Source organism: Gadus chalcogrammus, chromosome 3 (genome assembly GCF_026213295.1).
Source record: "Gadus chalcogrammus isolate NIFS_2021 chromosome 3, NIFS_Gcha_1.0, whole genome shotgun sequence".
Lineage (NCBI taxonomy): Eukaryota > Metazoa > Chordata > Actinopteri > Gadiformes > Gadidae > Gadus > Gadus chalcogrammus.
Window position 1 is genome coordinate 18,737,843 of NC_079414.1, and position 20,444 is coordinate 18,758,286.

The following is a 20,444-nucleotide window of genomic DNA, read 5'->3' on the forward strand; positions in this document are numbered from 1 at the left end:
CAAGAGGGCGCTAGAGAACCGCAGTACATGTTGATTAGCGCTTCGTCTCGGATCCAGCAGTCCTGTTCTGTTAAAGAGGAACTTTTGAGGGGAGACAGCATAGAGCCTGGGCTGAAAACCGCATATTATGGATCCATAGGACATTTGTATTGTTTTTCTCAACAATATCTCAAAACGTCAAAATACAAAAAAACAAAAATATAGTGGTTAACTAAATAGGCCAAACACACAAACTTCTCCAGGAACCCCCTAACAATCAATCATCATGTATGCCACTGACTAAGACCCAGCCGATGATAGCAAATAGATAGAGCTTGGCCTTCTTGACCGTAAACCACAACCTGATCCCTGCAGGGGAGATCATGAACTGGGTGGCGCTGGACCGGGAGCAGCACAGCCAGCACAGCCTGAAGGTGATGGTGAGCGACCACGGCCGGCCTCGGCTCAACGCCACCGCCACCGTGCACGTCTCCGTCACCGACGTCAACGACAACCCGCCGCGCTTCACCCACCTGCCCTCCACCAACGAGCTCAACGTTCAGGTAGGCCATGCCCACGCCTGATTGGCTGCTCAACAGGCACAACCTGAGGGTCTTTCAGGAGGTCAAAGTGTCATCGTGAACGCCAAAAGAATACGTAGCTCTGTAAGGTTGGATTGAGGAAAGAGGCTGTTTAGTTTTAATCTGACTCAACTGTTCATTTGTTAATCACCCTGGGGTCCTTGGCTTTATCTGAAGGATGTACAATTAGATTAGTTGAATCTAATCTAATCTAATCTGAAGGATGTATAACCAGGGGTCCCCTCAAAATATAGAGTTTCGTTATATTTTATTTATCGTTTGTATAATTATATTTGTTGATTTATACAATTTGAATATTGACACTTCAATTTACCGGAAATTATATTTTTATTATTATTATAATTTTTTTATTTTATTTTTGTTCTATGCTAGAATATTTTATTATTAATATATATTTTATGTACTATATTTGTTTTCCAGTATTTACATGTTAAATAATACAATAGCTACATTAGCCACTCTTACCATAGGCTGTAACTGGTGATGTGGTTGTGACTCCTGCAGATGTGGGCGGGCCTTCCCCCGGGGTCTCTGGTGACCACCATGTTCGCCAAAGACCCCGACGCCGGAGAGAACGGCACGGTTACCTTCTCTTTAAGGACAGGTGAGAGGATCGCCCAGGTTCAATTATTCAATGATGTATCGATTTATTTTCCAATATATTGCCTCGCATATTGTTTGCCACTGCCTACTGAATTGTGTCTGTGTGCGTGTGCGTGTGTGTGTGTGTGTGTGTGTGTGTGTGTGTGTGTGTGTGTGTGTGTGTGTGTGTGTGTGTGTGTGTGTGTGTGCGTGTGTCTGTGTCTGTGTCTGTGTGTGTGTGTGTGTGTGTGTGTGTGTGTGTGTGCGTGTGCGTGTGCGTGTGGTGGGGGGGGGGGGGGTGATCTAGAAGCAGATGGGCTGGGAGTGTTTGAGATTGACCCTCAGAGTGGTGACATCACACTGAAGGCAGCGTCTCTCCAGCCAATCGTGACGCACTACACCCTGGAGGTCATGGCTAAAGATGGAGGACTCAACTCTCTGGAGGAAGTCGCCATCGTTCATGTGCAGGTACTGGTCACTTGCATGTGTGTGGGTGTTTGTGTAGATGTGTGGGTGCGTGTGTAGGTATGTGTGTGTGTTTTTCTGGGTGTATGCGTGACGGGTGCGTATGTGTGTAAGAGTGTGTGTAGTCTACTGGATATACAGTCTCAATTTATTATACTATTATTTTTAAGAAATTCAATTTATTAAACATATTTTAATCATTTTATTTAATTGTATTATTTAATTGTATTCAATCATTTATTGATGTGTATTAATGAATAGATTTTTGCTAATTTAGTGATTTAATATATCTACTTTTAAATAAATTACTTCAATTAAATGTTACATACATTTCTATGTATTTGTGTTTAATTATTCTTTTGTATTTCATAGAAAAATAGTTTTGTACTGTATTTATGTCCTTTATTTTCTGTAGATAATGGTATTTTTTCGTTTGCATTAACTTCCTGTCCAGGTCCACCGAGGAGCGTCTGTGTTCGACGGCTCCCAGCACCAGATCGCCCGCCGCCTCAGCGTGCGTGAGGACGCCAAGCCCGCCGCCACCGTCGGCTCGGCCGCCATCATCGCGGTCGGCGCCAGGTTCCGCTACTCCATCGCCGAGGGCGACGGCAGCATCCACTTCGGCGTGGACCCCTCCTCCGGCGACATATACGTCAACCAACCGTTGGACTACGAGTCCGCCGCGCAGTACTTCCTGGTGGTGCTCGCCCTGGAGGCGGAGCCCCGCGAGCCCCCCGGCCTCAACGTGTCCGTGCTGGTCAGTGTTTCCCTGGAGGACGTCAACGACCACACGCCCTGGTTCCCCGACGACCTGGTCACACTCGGCCTGAGGGAGGACGTCGCCGTGGGGACATTGGTGTTTGCGTTCCATGCTAAGGACGCAGACGGTAGCCTGGGCAACAGCGACCTGCGCTACTCCCTGAGCCACGACCGGGGCTCCCACTCTGAGTCGCCCGGCGGGCCGTCGCCGCCCTTTCCCTTCGCCGTCGACCCCCGCACGGGCAGGCTGACCGTGGTGGCGCCCTTGGACCGCGAGACCACACCCAGCCTGGCCTTCACCGTCACCGCCTTCGACCGGGAGCAGGAGGGGGAGGGGGCGGGGCCCGGGGGAGTGCGGAGGCAGGCGTCTGTCACGGCGCAGGTCTTCCTGCTGGACGTCAACGACAACCGGCCGGTGCTGGTGTCTGCGGACGCCGTGCGGGTGGCGGAGGACGCGGAGGTGGGCGGTCTGCTGCATCACGTGGTGGCGCTGGACAGAGACCTGGGGGAGAACGGACGCGTCTCCTACAGCATCGTGGACGGGGACAGCCAGGGGGTCTTCAGGCTGGAGGAGAACACCGGTATGAAACATTGTTGTACTATATGCGTTCAGACATCCACCCATGGTGATACAGTTGGAGGTCCCTTGTCTGAGATAAAACTATGGATCTAGAGCATGGTTCTATTTTATACGGAACAGGCTGTTCACGGGCACTGTGTGGCCCAGATTTGAGGGAAGCAGTTCCTCAGACTCACGTGATGTTGAAGTTATTTGGAGAAGAAAAGAGATGGTCAACTGTATTTACTATCGCTTACCATCTTTTCTTTGCAGTTAGAGCAGTTTACCGATAATTCTAATAACTTTTCCGGAACGTTGCTCAAACTTTGATTTTATGTTGTGAATTCTTCTCAGACTCAACTTGTAAGTCTGAAGAATGACCTCATGTTAATCAGTAGGAATGGACTCCCTCCGACGGTTATTAATACATTGACGTCCTCCCAGGGTTCCTGTATCTGTCCTCTCCCCTGGACCACGAGGTCAGCGCCTCCCACCGGCTCATCGTCTGGGCGGGGGATGGGGGCGTGCCCCGCCTCTCCTGCACCCAGACGCTCACGGTGCTGGTGGAGGACGTCAACGACCTGCCGCCCGTGTTCCAGCGGGAGGTGTACGCGGCCAGCGTGGCCGAGAACAGAAATCCCGGGGAGCCGGTGGTCAGCCTGTGCGCCACCGACGGAGACTCAGGTAGGAGGAGGAGGAGGAGGAGGAGGAGGAGGAGGAGGAGGAGGAGGAGAGGAGGAGGAGGAGTGGTGGAGGAGAATGAGGAGGAGGAGGAGGAGGAGGAGGAGAAGGAGGAGGAGAGGAGGAGGAGTGGTGGAGGAGAATGAGGAGGAGGAGGAGGAGGAGGAGGAGGAGGAGAAGGAGGAGGAGGAGGAGGAGAAGTAGGAGGAGGAGAGGAGAGGAGAGGGGATGATGATGATGATGATGATTATGATTGAGGAGATGAAAGGAGGAGAAGAGGAGGAGAGATGGAGGAGGAGGAGACGGGATGATGATGATGATGATGATTATGATTATGATTGAGGAGATGAGAGGAGGAGGAGGAGGAGGAGGAGGAGGAGGAGACGGGATGATGATGATGATGATGATGATGATGATGATGCTGATGATGATGATTATGATTGAGAAGATGAGAGGAGGGGAAAAGGAGGAGGGGGAGGAAGAGGAGACGGGATGATGATGATGATGATGATGATGATGATGATGATGATGATGATGATGATGATGATGATGATGAGTAAGGGGATGAGAGGAGTAGGTGGAGTTGCTTTATTGTTGCTTTTTTTATGAGAAAGATGGGAAGGAGAGAAGTTGCGTGTTGAGAGAGTGCAAGAGAGGGAGAGGGAGAGAGAGAGGGAGGGAAGGGAGAGAGAGAGAGAGAGAGGGAGGGAAGGGAGAGAGAGAGAGAGAGAGAGAGAGAGAGAGAGAGAGAGAGAGAGAGAGAGAGAGAGAGAGAGAGAGAGAGAGAGAGCAAGAGGGGAAAAGTTTGGAAGTGCATGGGACCATAACATGTTCTATTCTACAATGTAGTGATATGGCTTAATATATAATAATTATAAATGACATATTCTGTCAATAATGATGCAATATGATACATTACTATGTTTTGAGAGCATATATTGAAGGGAAAGAGGGAATTGGATAAACTCGTATCCTCCAGAAACCCCTAGATGGCAGCACCTAAATATTGTATTTAACGATTGCTCTTATTGGCTATTCTTATTTTCATCCAAATGCCAAGGTAATTAGAAACAGGCCATCATCTATTGGGTTACAGTTCTTTTCCCCAAAACATGGATGGTAGGATATGATTGTTTGAAAGGAAGAAAGACATAGATGCTATAAACTGCATCATTGAACACATCATAATGGATTATAGAACCTATAAAGCGAGGCATGTATAGTGGTGAGGCAAAAATTCACGACATGGATAACATGTCGACTATACTGTCACCGACAAGAGCAACAGTGCATCACAATGGGAATGATCACTTTCCTCCCATATTTCCAGAGGCTTGCTGCACCTTCATAACCAGGAAACCCAAAACAAAGATTTCCCCTCTCCTAAGTCGTTATGTCCGTGTGCTGGCGGAGCTGTACATCACACCTCCAAAGCCTGATCCTATTGGCTAAGCCACCCGCTGCTCTTGTTTATTTTAACACATCGTCCACCTCCTCCAAATCCCAAATCCCATGTCCTCTCCACCCGTTGACAGTCTGAGTCCTGTCGGCACCTGGGGGTGTCGGTGTTGGGTGGTGTTGGTGGTGCCGGGGCGGGGGGATGTAAGGTAAAGGGGGTCCGTACATCAGGAGTTTATCCGTACTAGGCGGACATTCTTGGGAGTTCGAATTGTCCAAAAACAGGGAGATTTTTTGAAAGGTCCTTTTTAGTGTGTGTGTGTGTGTGTGTGTGTGTGTGTGTGTGTGTGTGTGTGTGTGTGTGTGTGTGTGTGTGTGTGTGTGTGTGTGTGTGTGTGAGATGATTTTCATAATACAAACCATCTGTGGTAATAGGCCTGTGTTTTCATCTGTCCATTCAAATCGCCCTGTCTGGAACGTGTGGCAGCCCCCCACCCCCACCTCCGTCCTACTCCATTATCATCTCTGTTTATTAGTTTCTGTTTTATTGACCGGAGATCTCAAAAGACGATGAGGTTCTGGCCTTGGTCTATTCGGAGCAGTCTGGGTCAATTTGAGGTAGTCAGCCCTGATGTGTGACTCCAGGGTCTCTGACAGCCTGGACCGTGTTACTCACATCCAACAGTGGAAAGCAGTTGGTAATACATCTGCATTTTCCGTCACTGATCATCACGGTTTATTTGCGATAAGACAATAAGAAAGAAAGGTTGTCAAAACATTATTGTTCTGTAGAATATTAAATGACTTTGATGTTAATCCACATGATGTGTGTAGATGTGGTATATTTACACATATAAGTTTGATGGGCTTTTGTGCCTTTCTTTTTGACAAGTCGACCGATGGTCGTGTTTATCCAACGTGATTGTATGTTGTAGGTTCAAATGAAGTCATTGCAGATGAAAAGAAAACTGGGGAATGTTTTATGTGATGAAACCATGTTTCCTGCTAGCTTTGCATGTCAAGCTAACTGTAACCAGAACATGTCGATTTTTGGATTCATGTTGCTTATTTTTTCCCCACAAAATTGATCTAAATCAAATCCCTAAAATGTACCCTTCACAAAGTTATATCTCCTCTTCCGAACTTTTCTTAAACACTAAAACGCATTTCACACCATCGTTCAAGAGAACAGCGGAGACCTGTTCACTGTCCACTGTAGTAGACTACCTCTCCTAGCTACTATACCCGCCCCTGACGGACAGACAGGGGTGTAGCAGCTACGCTATAGCTACTACACCCCCAAGGACTTACCGGGGTCGGGTTGGTTGGGGGTTGGATATTTTACCAAACATTTGTGTGGAGGTCCTGTGAAAGTGGGCTGATCTAAACCACATGTATGGTTCACTGACAGCTGCTGGTTAATGGTTCACCTCACCGCCGTAGCGCCGCAACGTGCTCTGCCCCTGTGCCTGTGCGTCTGAGTGTGTGTGTGTGTGTGTGTGTGTGTGTGTGTGTGTGTGTGTGTGTGTGTGTGTGTGTGTGTGTGTGTGTGTGTGTGTGTGTGTGTGTGTGTGTGTGTGTGTGTGTGCTTGTGCGTGCCCGCGTAAACTAGCTCTACCTAAACACCCCTACCTCCCATGGGTAAATATACACACATTTCAAGACGCAAGGTTGGCTTGTTTTGAACCCCGACCACTGGATGGGTGGGTGGGTCGGCCGGGGCCGGGGCTGGGGGGCCGGGGGGCCGGGGGGGATCATATGGAAGCTCAGAGTCCTACGGTCACAGAAAAAGGAGCAGTGCGTTTTCTGAGTGAGGTGCATACAAAGTGGGGGTCAACCCGGGGGTAATGCTGTGAAAACAGGGACCAGATTGAGCTACAGGAGGGCTTATAAACTGGCCTGCAGCCCTACAGCACAGGCCTCGGATAAATTACAGACTTTTCTTTCACCCTGACACGAGGTGAGAGATTATATCTGGATGATTTATTCTCCCGGTTCTGGTTTTAATCGGGCAATCAGATAAGGGCTTTGTAAGATTGACGAGGCCGTCAACATTGACTGACCTAATGAGGTGCAAAATGGCGACCCCGGAGTTTGGGTTTTTATTAATGCATGTTAAAGCTAACATTAAACGCAGTAAACGTCAGGGGAATTTAGCGTCGCTGACAGGATTGAGAAGGCGGCCCGGAGTGGGCGTCATGGAAACGCCTTGCCTTACTGTGGTAGAACGGGTGTAGACTTGACTGCTGCTAATCGCTTGGCCATTTGGTGGGGGACACTTTGAACAAAAGTGTCTCAGACTACCACCAAGTGCATGCTTTCAGGGCCCGGTCAGCCCCCAGTGGGAATGGAACCCCCAACCCCGGGAAGGGTTAATGTTATGCTCGATCAAACGTACGACTTAACAGTTTGTTTAACACACTCGCTGAGGTGAAACAAATACACATATATCGAATTTTGGGATAAAGTGGAATTGTTTGTATGTTTGTCTTTTGTGTTGCATTGTGCTTTTTTTTTAAAAATGTGTATCTGTTGTTTGACCCCATTTGACAGCGAGGTCTCAACAGGTCACTCCTTCAGCGAGTGTCAGTTTATTGATCAGCTCTACACAAACCACCCTCCTGCAGGAAAGAACGCAGAGATGCAGTACAGTCTGCTCCCCGGTCCCGGCTACGACCTCTTCAGCGTCCACCCCCAGACGGGTCAGGTGACCACCACCACCCAGCTGGACAGAGAGCAGCAGCCGACGTTCACCCTCAGAGGTAGCCTCCTCCTTCTAACCCCCTCCCCCCATCCCCCCATCCCCCATGCTTCATGAGCCAGAGTTAGCAGTAACACGCTACTTAAATAATGTAGCCTAACTTTTTGCTTTTTTTCTGTGTAACAGCACTACTTTCTAAATTAATTAATAAAATTGTGGCTATTTATCTAAGATATAGCTGGTACTTGTGTTACAAAAGAAACTACAGAGCGACGTACAGTAAGGTTTAACGCATGCAGTAACGGCGCAGGCTTCGGATCTCGCTGAAGGATGCAAACACGTACGTCAGGCTGTGGACATGGTGCTGATTAAACCCAGTGCAATTTTAGCTCTCTAGCCACTAGAATATCTTACCGCTTACACCGTACAAACATTGTTGGACAAACTCAAAGACCGTAGCCGAATGTTAAATACGGTCCACCGCATCTTTCGACCGTTTCTGTCTTTCATTACATATTTCCATGTCGGAATGTTCTACAAAAGACCCAAAAGGGGGGAAAGAAAGTGATCCTGCTTCTTCTGTCCTTGGTTTCCCCCCCCCCACCCCACCCCAATCCCGCCCCTAGTCTCCCTCCCTCTCGCTCACTCCTTCCGCAAGTTTTTCCTCTCGTGAACATCAGTGAAATGTGTTCCTAAAAAGTTAGTTCCACCCTCTTGCTCTCTCTTTGGCCCAGCTGGAGTCGTAAAGTATTCAGGGCCCAACCTCTGTGCAAATGTAACACTGTTGACCAGATTGATTTATGTGGAGGAAACGCTACAGACGTTTTTAGGGGGAGGGCATAGCTATACGTCTAAACCTTCTGCAGTTCACCGGGCTATCTGCCCCCCCCCTTTGCTTTTTCCACGGTTTGTTTTCCCTCTCTGGGGCACGCCATTACAGTGAGAGTGTCCAGCAATATATTTCTAGAGATGAATTATTCTCAGTTGTTTCGTCTAATGATGCTTACGGAGGTCGGTGTTGCGCAATGATCAACAGTAATTTGTACGCATGAATGTGATAGAGAGAAAGAGAGAGAGAGAGAGAGAGAGAGAGCTAGATTGAGCGAGAGAGAGAGAGAGCGAGAGAGAGAGAGAGAGAGAGAGAGAGAGAGAGATTAAAGTAACTGCTCTTCAGTCCACTGTGTTGATTTCCATTTGGTTGAGCATCAAATTTATCGCTGTTGCTTTTACTTTATTATTATTACATGCTTAACGTGTATGTATTTCACGGAATAGTTGCTGAGCGCATAAAACATCACTTCACCTTGAGCCTCGAGTTCTGCTTTCCATGAGCCTATAAAATGGAGCACTTTGCCTGCTGTTGTTAATGCAGCATTTATTAGTCTTCCAAACACGGCACGACACACTTAGTTTTTCTTCCAAATAAAAACCTCCCCACTGAAATTGTAATTCAGAATGTAAATCATCTTGTAATATGGTGGCGTGCTGCTTCATGTTAAATTCTTGTGTGTCTTAGTCTCTGCTGTTGTACTGTCTAATAATATTGTTCTCACATCTACAACCCCCACAACTTCTACACCTGGGACTCATGGTTCAACTTGTTCCAATCAGTGTCTCTACTCACAAATCTTTTTATCATTTGTTATCATTAATGTTAGGTATCACAATTTTATGACTCTTCACATCATCTAACCTTCATCTCCTTCACCGTGCTTCCTTCTCTTCTTCTCCTCTCTCTCCTCCTACTCCTCCTTCATCTATCTCTGCATCATCTCCCCTCCTCCTCCTCCTTTCTTCTCCTCCTCCTTCTTCTCCTCTCTTCTCCACCTCATTCTTCTCCTCTCTCCTCAATACCCTCTCTCCTCTCTCCTCCTCTATCCTCTCCCCCTTCCCCTCCTCTCTCCTCCTCCTCTCTCCTCATTATCCTCCTCCTCTCTCCTCTCTCGTCCTTCTCCTCCTCCTCTCTCTTCTCTCCTCCTTCCCCTCCTCTCTTCTCTCTCGTCATTATTCTCTCCTCCTCCTCTCTCCTCTCTCCTCCTCCTATCTCCTCTCTCCGCCTCCTCTCTCCTCTCCTCCTCCTCTCTCCTCTCTCCACCTCTTCTCTCCTCCTCCTCCTCCTCTCTCCTCCTCTCTCCTCTCTCCTCCTCCTCTCTCCTCTCTCCTCCTCCTCTCTCCTCACTCCTCCTCCTCTCTCCTCTCTCCTCCTCCTCTCTCCTCTCTCCTCCTCCTCTCTCCTCTCTCCACCTCTTCTCTCCTCCTCCTCCTCCTCCTCCTCCTCTCTCCTCCTCCTCCTCCTCTCTCCTCCTCTCTCCTCTCTCCTCCTCCTCTCTCCTCTCTCCTCCTCCTCTCTCCTCACTCCTCCTCCTCTCTCCTCCCTCCTCTCTCCTCCTCGTCTCTCTTCTCTCCTCCTCCTCCTCCTCTTCCTCTCTCCTCCTCCTCTCTCCTCTCTCCTCCCTCTTCTCTCCTCCTTCCCCTCCTCTCTCTTCTCTCCTCCTTCCCCTCCTCCTCATCTCCTCTCTCCTCTCTCCTCCTCCTCTCTCCTCCTCCTCTCTCCTCCTCTCTCCTCCTCCTCCTCTCTCCTCCTCCTCTCTCCTCCTCCTCCTCCTCTCTCCTCTCTCCTCTCTCCTCCTCCTCCTCTCTCCTCCTCCTCTCTCCTCCTCCTCTCTCCTCTCTCCTCTCTCCTCCTCCTCCTCCTCCTCCTCCTCCTCCTCCTCCTCCTCCTCCTCCCTCCACAGTCCTGGCCCGTGACGGTGGCTCTCCGGGCCTCTCCAGCACCACCACGGTGGAGTGCTCTGTGCTGGACGAGAACGACAACCCTCCCCGCTTCGTGCAGACCTCCTTCCAAGTCAGCCTGCCCGAGAACCTGCCCCCTGGGGTGCTGTACATCGGCCAGGCCTCGGACCCCGACCTGGGGGAGAACAGCACCATCCACTACTCCATAGACGGTAAGGAACTCCCTCCCCAACCTTCAGAGTCCGACATACCTACCGGTGGGGTCGGTGGTGAGGATTCCACTCCCTTCCCAGATCCCTGGCAAGCGTCATCATCGATCACATATATATAGGGTTAAACCTTTTTTTAAATATATTTTCATACCCAACTGAAAATGCTTTAGTGTTTAATAAGGGGAACACAACACGTCATGAACAAGAAATACAATTCATTTGAAATAATAATGAGTCTCAATGGAATTCAACGGATTCTAACAAAAATCAATGACACATTTAATACGGAAAAAAGGAACCATTCCATTTTTTTAACGAGTGCCAGATAGTGCCATCAGTGTCCTCATGTCCTGTGTCCTCAGGTCCTGTGTCCTTATGTCCTGTGTCCTCATGTTCTGTGTCATCATGTCCTGTCACTGTGTTCTCAAGTCCTGTGTCCTCATGTCCTGTGTCCTCAGGTCCTGTGTCCTCATGTCCTGTGTCCTCATGTCCTGTGTCCTCATGTCCTGTCACTGTGTTCTCAGGTCCTGTGTCCTCATGTCCTGTGTCCTCATGTCCTGTGTCCTCCTGTCCTGTGTCCTCAGCAGGTGAAGGGTCCCGCGGCGGTCGCTTCGCCGTGGACGCCCTCTCCGGCGCGGTGAGCTCCACGGAGGTCCTGGACCGCGAGGAGCAGGGCTCCTACACCCTGACCCTCCGGGCCACCGACGGCGGGCCGCAGCCCCTCAGCTCCACCGCCCAGCTCCACCTGCGCCTGCTGGACCAGAACGACAACGGCCCCTCCTTCTCCAGGGACCACTACCACGCGGCCGTCGCCGAGGGTCTCCCTGCCGGCACGGCCGTCCTGGAGCTCAGGGCCACGGACCCGGACCAGGGCCCCAACGGGGAGGTGAGCTACAGCCTGGAGGAGGACGGCGGCAGCCAGGGGGCCTTCGCCGTGGACGGGGCCACGGGGCTGATCCGCACCACCCGGCCCCTGGACCGCGAGAGCCGGGCCCAGTACACCCTCCGGGCCCTGGCCACCGACGGGTGCGCGGTGGGACCCCAGAGCGCGGAGGTGACGGTGACCGTGGAGGTGGAGGACGTCAACGACAACGCGCCGGCGTGCCCCCGGGACCCCGTCAGCGCCTGGGTCGCCGCCACCAGGACCTGGCGCCCCGACCAGGTCCTGGCCACCGTGAGGGCCACGGATCTGGACCAGGGGGAGAACGGGACGGTGCGGTACGCCTGGTCGCAGGGGGACGGGCTGTTCGCGCTGAACCAGGCGTCGGGGGAGATCCGGCTGAGGCGGCCCCTGAGGGCCGGGTTCCCCGGGAGGAGGATGCACGTGCTGGCGGTGGACCGGGGAGAGCCGGAGCTCACCTCCACCTGCCTGGTGTTCGTCCATCTGAGGGGGGGCCTGGACGGACTGCTGTTTACCAAGAAGGTCTACAACGCCACCGTCATTGAGAACAGCCGAGCTGGTAGGATTGTGTTTTTCTCGCGTGTTTTAATCACCTTCAGTGATTGTTCTTTGGGGGTTAATTGATCGGATGTTTAAATGAATGTTTCCGTGTCTTTAAAGGAACCTTTGTTGCTAAAATCGAGGCTGTTGACCAGGCAAACAGTGGGCTCAGGATTGGATACAGCATTTTCAGTGGCAATGAGCGTGAAGTCTTCGCCATAAACGGAAACACAGGTAACATATTTTAAACCCTACATTGTTATGCTCTCTTAACAAGTAAAAATTAGTGCGCTAAAATAACACTTAAATGATTCAAGGTTAGTGCTAGCTAGGCATTGTTAGCATGTTTGTTGAACTCAAGGATCTCAAGGCTTTGTTGTGTTTACTTCCTTGTTTGAATTGGATGGAGTACTGAACATGCCTCTTTTACCTTCCTCTTTTATTTTCTTTATATCCAGCTAAAAAAAAACATTCATGCAATCTCTTTTGAACTTTTGCATTTCTTTGTTTATCAAACAATTGAGCTCTATAAATCTATATCTCTGTTGTTTCTCCGTTGTCTGTATTTTGATTGGAATGGGATCAAAACAGTTGATTCTCGCCCGCCCTGACGGTCAAAGCCTGGTTTTGTTTGTTCTTCAGTTCTCCGTTTTGTTTTTGCTACATTTCATCCGTAACATAACCCCCCCAAATCTCCCATCGATCATGCACACACTGCGACGATAGATTGTTAAGGGGTTTCGCTAAATAGTTGTGGTCGTGAAAATGTGGTTGACAGCAACAATCTTGGAACCCTTTTTTCTTCCTCCACCAGGTGAGATCACAGTGCAGAAGCCCCGAGGTCTGGACTTCGAGGAGGACCGCCTAACCCAGCTGGTGGTGCTGGCGGACAGCGGGGCGGAGACGGCCCACAGCCGGGTGGCCATCACCCTCAAGGACGTCAACGACAACGCCCCGTTGTTTGACTACGCCTACTACCGGACCGCCGTGTGGGAGGGGCAGGTGCACAACACCTACATCATGCAGGTACTAGCCTCAAGAGACAAAAGATGTTGGTCGGCTTAGCTCAGGAGCGGGCTGAATTGTAACCGCAAGGTTGCCAGTTCGATCCCCTGTTCCTACTAGCCCGTTTGTCTAGGTGTCCCTGAGCGAGACACCTAACCCTCACTGCTCCAGACGAGCTGGCTGTCGCCTTGCATTGTTGGCTCCGCCGTCGGTGTGTGAATTTATGCAAGAACTGTTGTATGCGCTTTGGATAAAATTGTTTGCTAAATGCCCTAAAACGTAAAATGTAAATGTAAGATACCGCAGGGAATGCTCTGTTTACCCTCATAACTCAAGTGTCTCCCAGGCCCAAAGTCTTGAGTTATAGCCAAATGGAATGGCAGTTTATTGTGATTTCAAGGCCATGGGCTACATTGGCAAAATGTGAGTTGGGGTTAGAGCTTTTTAACCAATTTGGCCAAGCGTCCACACTAACCAAGATTTTTCCAACAACATGGATGAATCTGAAAATGCGTTGTGATGTGATCCAGACGCTGGTCACCGGCCAGAGGTTTCTGGGCATGCACATGAGAGAAGGCAGAAATGCTGGTTTAGTGGATAAAGAGTGATGACAGTGAAAAATGCTATAAAGCGGTCGCAGTTTGAACACGTCCTGAAACGATCTCTCTTGACTTGCTCCTTTGTTCTCCCGCAGGTGTTTGCGTCGGATGCTGACAGCAGTATGAACGGTCTGATCGAGTACTCAATTGTGTCTGGGAACCAGAACAATGCGTTCGTATTGGACCCTGCGCGTGGCATATTGGCTACAAACGTCTTACTGGACCGGGAGATAACACCTTTGTACAGGTAAGATTCAACCCGTATCTAATACAAGCAGGGGCAGGATAGTGTAGTGGCTAGGGTGATGACTCCCAGACGAAAAGTCCTGGGTTCGATTCCCCATGGTCCGCAGCCTAACCGAGCCTGTACCCGCTCCATCTGAACTTGTATCTGAATTCACTGTAGCTTCACCTTTGGATTAAACAACCCTGAATTAAAAAAAATAGCCAAAACATTTGAATACACTATTTGTATTTTGCCACATTTTGAGTCATGGTGATCTTTGTGTCTCCTGGCCTTATGAATGAACTCAACACACGTCTCCCTGCTGCAGGCTGGTGGTTCAGGCTGCAGACAGGGGGAGCCCTGCCCTCAGCGGCACCACCATCATCAGGGTCCAGGTGGTGGATGTCAACGACAACAGCCCCGCTATCCCGCCCATGACGCCGGTCGTGGTTGCCGAGAGTAAGAGCATAAGTCATAATTCATATCACTACTGCCATGAAGTAAACAATCCAACAAGGAGGAAATCCTACTGGCTTTGTGTTTTGATTCTTTTAGCTACTTCACTCTGTGTTATTTATAGATACGTTTTTTGTTGTTTTCTTTCATGTGTCTTTTTTGTGGTTGCTTGTGGTTGCTGTAAGTCACTTTGGACAAAAGCACCTGCTTAAATGACTAACCCAAAATATGTCCAGTTGGCTCATTGCCCATAAAACACAGTTCTTCTGTTCAAACTGACATTCTCAATTATTATCCAACACCGATCCAACTCACGTGTCACGATCTCGTAGCGAACGATATCCAACCCGGATCTAAACCACATTGTGACCCTATGGCGTCTGCTCCAGATCTGCCCGTGGGCTATGTGGTTACCCAGGTTACGGCCAACGACGTGGACCTGGGCTCCACCATCAGCTTCAGCCTCCTGGACCACGGCGACTCCGACTCCGCCTCCGGCTGCTTCGCCATCGACCGCTACAGCGGTGTGATTACGCTCACCCGGGCCCTGGACTACGAGGAGCGCACGGAGCACGTCCTGGGGGTCAGGGCCTCGGACGCCGTGCACCAGGCCACGGGGGAGGTGCTGGTCACGGTGCTGGACGCCAACGACAACGCTCCCGTCTTCGAGCGGGTGTCCTATCAGGTATGGTTGTGATCGAACAACACTGAACCCCCCCCGCGTGAGTTGTGTGAGTGTTTTCATTGCATGATCAAAAACAAAACCATTGTGTTAACATGTTGGCTCCGATATGTTGATGGGTCGCTCAGTGCCTTGGTATGAGCGCTTTGGTCTCACAGTCCGAAGGTTGTGGGTTTCAGTCGTTTTGGGTTGGATTTCCACCATGTGATCGCCATGGTGGGCTGCTGAAACAGTTGATTATGAAATGCTACGAGATGCTTGATGTTTGATATCTCAACCAGGTGGAGGCGTCGGAAGAAGCGCCGGCCAACACCCTCATCGCAACACTTTCAGCGACCGACTTGGACTCTGGGGTCAACGGGAAGGTCTCCTACAGGTTGCTGAACTCACCTCCACTGAGTTTCAACATCCATCCAGACAACGGTAAGATCACTGCACTCCCAGTCCAGCCGGTTCCCCCAGCAGTCTGACGGATTCTTAAGTGCTCCATTCTTCCTGGTATCCGTCACGCAGGGCCTGAAGAGAGTTTGTGGTCTCTCTCGCGCTTTCAACAAATGCGCTGACAGCCCCCAATGTGTTTGTTTTAAAAAAGAGCCAAAAGAAACACAATGGTACATTTACATAAAACAAAGCGCGCTTCATTGGTCTGCATCGTCCCGGTGCACGTTACAAAATGTGCCATAACTGGATTACTTTAGCCTGGTATTGAGTGCCTGTCTGGTAGGTATCTTCTTATATTCCTCTTATATGCTCCTCCAGTTAAATCCATTTCCTTGGCACAGCAGACACCAGCTTGTGCCACGGAAAGGGTGCTTGCCAGTAGAGAGGTTTTTTTTCTCGTTTGAGAGGCTCTGCACACAATTTGTAAGGACAAGCAGGGTGTAATTTTGCCAATTGCACAATTTCTACATTGTTCGTATCCTAACAGACCCAGGGAGCGGAATAAGGCTATAATTAGAGAGGTATGAAGATCTTTATTGAAGCAAACAAACAAAAACACAACAATGTCTGTCTCCAGTTATAGGAATTCTCTCGCTTGAACCCTTTAAAAAAAATAGGCAACAATATAGGGTTAGTAATATATTTTATTCCTAAGTGAAAATGGGTACTCTTTTGAGATGTTTTACAAAATGTTTTTTTAATTACCATCTGCTTTCAACATTGTTCAAGCGTATTTTGCATCAAACAATTATTTTCGGAATGAGTGCATTTAAATATCCGTATGATAAAAATTAACCATCTTTTCCAGGATCTGTGTTCACGACCGAAAGCCTGAGGGACATCCCCCACAGCAGCCCGATCCAGCTCCTGGTGGAGGCACGTGACGGAGGCGACCCTGCGCGCTCAACCATCACCTCTGTAGACGTGGTGGTGCTGGACGCCAACGACCACGCACCGGCCTTCCATCAGGACACCTACACCGTCAGCATACCCGAGGACACCTCTCCGGGCACCACCCTACTCACCCTGTCCGCAGAGGACGCAGACTGGGCGCCGGACAACACCCACTTGGGTTTTGCCATCGTCAAGGGCAACGAGGAGAGGAGGTTCTTCCTGGAGGTCAACGTGCTTCAGTCGGGGGTCCGGCCAGACGCCGTCGGGAGACTCGTTTTGTGCGGCCCTTTGGATCGCGAGACCCAGGGGAGCTACACACTGACCATCAGGGCTACCGACCGCGGCGCGCCGCCGCTCAACGGCTCCACCGTCGTCATGGTAACGGTGACGGATGTCAACGACAACGCCCCCATGTTCGTGAACACAGAGTACCATTCCCAAGTCAGTGAAGACAGCTTGGCAGGTACCAGTCTGGTCCAGATCAGCGCTCATGACCCTGACATGGGCGTCAATGGACTGGTGCACTATGAGATCATCTCAGGGAACGGCAAGGGTCACCTCGGGCTGGATCCTAACTCTGGCGTGATATCGGTCAACGGCTCCCTCGATTACGAGGAAGAGAGTAAATATACACTGACTGTCCGGGCGTCCGATGGGGGCATATCTGAAGACCGCAAAGTGGCGTTTGCGGTGGTTTTCGTCACTGTGTTGGACGAGAACGACAACACCCCCTACTTCATGTTCGCCACGGTTAACTGCTCCGTGTCCGAGAACCTTCCGGCCTTCAGCCCCGTCTGCTCCGTGTTCGCCATCGACCACGACTCGGGAGCCTACGGCCGGCTCACCTACTCCGTCCTGTCCGCCTGCTTCACCGACTACGGCAGCGGCAGCCCCGAGAGGAAGGAGGCCTTCGCCGTCGACTCGCTCACGGGGGACATCAGCACCCGCCAGACGTTTGACTACGAGCTGGAGAGGGAGTTCTGCCTGTTGGTGGAGGCCAGGGACAAAGGGGGCAAGGCGGCCACGCTCAGGGTCGTGGTGGCCGTCCAGGGGGTGGACGAGTTCAGCCCAGTCTTCACCCAGCGCCAATACAACTTCCGGCTCCCGGAGGACGCCAAGCCCGGGCTGACGGTGGGCCAGGTGAGGGCCATGGACAGCGACGGCGGAGTGGACGGCACGGTGGAGTACTCCTTCGCCGACCCGTTGGCGTCCTTCTCCGTCGACAGAACGCTTGGCAGCGTCTTCGTGTCGGGCCCCGTCTATCGCCAGAGGGCCGGTCTGTCCGTTGAAGACACGGTGCAGGTGATCGTCACGGCGAGGAGCCCCAGGCAGGACTCCAAGAGTGCCACGTGTCTGGTGTCCATCAACATCTCCAACTCGGCCGTGGCTCTGGTCGGCGTGCCTTTCGACGTCCGCACGGCCGGCCTGACCGTCTCTATCCTCGCCCTCCTGCTGCTTCTCTTCATTGTCGTGGGCTTGTTGCTTAGGTACAAGATGCGACAAGCTGTGGTCAAAAAGGCTGCTGCCGTCGCGGCTGACCTCCACAACGACACCGGTTCATTCGATCTACCGAGTGATAGTCCACAGAACGCCGTTAGTTTGCAGGAGTTATTAAGGGCCGACTGTGCATCGCGGGAAATGGATATTTCCAACCCGTGCAGACATTCAGACTCCAGCGGCCGCGGTTCAGCCGAAGGAGAGACGGCAGAAGACCAGGAGATTCAGTGGATCAACACGTTTTATTGCCGTAAAAGTCCCTTATCCCTACGCAGCAAAGGGGAGTTGCACAACCCCGATGATGATACCATCGAGGATTGCATCTCCTGCTATTCGATTGAGGCAGCTCCGGAGCACTTAGCCTGCGCTAGTGCGGGTCCGTCTACGGCGCTGGCCAGCGCAGAGAGCCTCCACAACTTTAAGGAGGAGGGAGGGGGCGAGGGGCTGCTCCGGACTGCCAGCAGGGTCAGGGATCTGGACCAAAGCATGAGGGTCAGAGGTCACATTGCTCTGCCCGAGCCCCGCGCTCCCCCCGGCTCACTGTCGTCTCTAGTGTGTCCAGAGGACAAGCAGCACAGCAGCTACGACTGGGACTACCTCATCGACTGGGAGCCCCGCTTCCAGACCCTGGCCTCCGTCTTCACCGACATCGCCCTGCTGCGCGACGAGGACCTCCGGGGCGGCGTGGAGGACACGGCGGCGATAGATGCGGGCTGCCTCATGTACCCGCCGCCGCTGATCACGGGCGTGGCTCAGCCCGGGATCAGGAACGTTCCCCCGCGGATGCCAGGGCGCGTCCCGTCCCTGAGCCGGAGGCCCTCCTACCCTAAGTACGCCTACGCGCCCCTGGCGAGGAACACGGGACTCACGCCGTGCGCCATGATCCCCAGCTTCTCTCCGTCGCTGTCCCTGCTCACGGGGAGGACCCCCAACGCCTCCCCGGTGGTCTCGGAGGCCATGGTGGGGGGCATCAGGCTGCACTCGGGGCCCCACACCGCCAGCCTACTGGAGTCAGAGATACAGGTGTGATGAACTGGTGTTTGTTGCTGAACTGATTTTCTATTCTCTATTTTCAACGTTTTTAGATAATTAGCCTGGGATTCGTTAATTATTTAACATTTGAATTACAGTCCTAACGTTTGATCCCTGTGATCACCTCAGTGCTTTATCGTGTTAAACTGCCAGACATGTTGTTTTGCTTTTGTTTATAGCCCCACACCATAGCCACTCGAGTTCTTCTCCAGAGTGTCAAAGATTCAAAGTGGTTACTGTTCCGGTTGTTGTTGGGACAAATATAAGTTGTTTGATGACTTAAATAGAGGCGATTTACCGCAAACACAACTTGCTTTGATAATAAAACTAATTTGGGGGAAAAACCTGCACGGCATCATGTATTAGTATCCTATTATGTAAAAGCCCTAACCAGGAACAGATGTTTGAATACGCAATTAAATATGAACGTAATGTTGTAAACATGTTGGTATCTGCAGAAAATGAAACACTTCTTTATGCGTTCAAAAAGGAGAAATGTTCCCGAGCCGGTTTGAGTCTAAATAGGGACAGAAAAGCAGTTTGTGTGTGTGGCAAATCCTGTTTTAGAAAACTGCCTGCAGTATGGATTAAGACCTTTTTACCTTCGGCTCCCTCCCATAGTTTGTTAGGAGTTACTATTACAAGCACGGTGCACCAGACAACTACTTCATCACTCACTTTCAACACATATGTTTAGGTTGCAATGTTGTGAGGACGAGCACCCAGCCTGCAGCTAGACAGGCGAGTCATTATGTCCTTGACCCCGTTCTATCAAGACCGAATTGTGAACTCAGTGACAATTTCCAGGGACATTTAAAGGGAGACGGCCATGTTTTTTGGTTTATACATAAGTGCCACAATTTCCGTTTGCAGAGAGTCTGGGTTTTGTACCCTAACAAAGTTTCTGATGAGCGTTGTGATTTTCTGGTGTGGGGATTTTGGAACAGTTCCTTCTAATGAAAACAGACTTGACCATTGGGACTTTTAAAAAAGGTAATCTTGTTATATAATGCATATGCACTGATTGATCTGGTCTGAAAGAAAGGTTTTCTAGGGAATTGTAAATCTCAGGTTCGGTATTAAAATGTGTTCATAAATTAGTTAAACATGTATTGTAGATGTGTGAATATTTGTGAAATACATTTTTTCACAGATTCGATTTTTGTTGTAAAATAAAATGTAAATCTTGGAATAAAGAGTCTTGGCTTTTAGTATTTTTGTTAGTGGCTCAAACATCCAACATTGGATATGGGGAAAAGGGGCCAGGCGTTCTTAATTCAATTGATTCCCACTTGATAGATGCTCTATTAGGACATTACCAATGTGCTTCCAATTGAATTCCACGGTTGTTAAGAAACTAAAAGTTCCACCCTTTAACAATCTTGATAAGAGGGATTCTTTGTTCCATCGTGCATTCTTTCCCAAACCCATAATCCCACATGCCCACACTGTTTCCTAAAACACAGAGTTCAAGCCTGCGCTCACCCAACGGTTTGAATC

The 20,444-nt window shown here is 50.4% G+C and overlaps 1 protein-coding gene across 1 annotated transcript in view; it reads left to right on the top strand.

Moving 5' to 3' along the window:
* The window catches only part of dchs2 (dachsous cadherin-related 2), a 28,431-nt gene extending 8,272 nt beyond the window's left edge, over positions 1 to 20,159 (top strand). The window contains exons 6-20 of the mRNA XM_056586424.1: positions 355 to 542; positions 1,086 to 1,185; positions 1,471 to 1,631; positions 2,083 to 2,968; positions 3,391 to 3,630; positions 7,653 to 7,787; positions 10,462 to 10,671; positions 11,259 to 12,131; positions 12,233 to 12,346; positions 12,927 to 13,138; positions 13,812 to 13,963; positions 14,271 to 14,401; positions 14,788 to 15,083; positions 15,362 to 15,503; positions 16,330 to 20,159. Of these exons, the coding sequence (XP_056442399.1) occupies positions 355 to 542; positions 1,086 to 1,185; positions 1,471 to 1,631; positions 2,083 to 2,968; positions 3,391 to 3,630; positions 7,653 to 7,787; positions 10,462 to 10,671; positions 11,259 to 12,131; positions 12,233 to 12,346; positions 12,927 to 13,138; positions 13,812 to 13,963; positions 14,271 to 14,401; positions 14,788 to 15,083; positions 15,362 to 15,503; positions 16,330 to 18,941 (6,452 nt within the window). The 3' untranslated portion in view covers positions 18,942 to 20,159. The remainder of the gene's footprint in view (positions 1 to 354; positions 543 to 1,085; positions 1,186 to 1,470; positions 1,632 to 2,082; positions 2,969 to 3,390; positions 3,631 to 7,652; positions 7,788 to 10,461; positions 10,672 to 11,258; positions 12,132 to 12,232; positions 12,347 to 12,926; positions 13,139 to 13,811; positions 13,964 to 14,270; positions 14,402 to 14,787; positions 15,084 to 15,361; positions 15,504 to 16,329) is intronic.
* Positions 20,160 to 20,444: the final 285 nt, after the last annotated feature.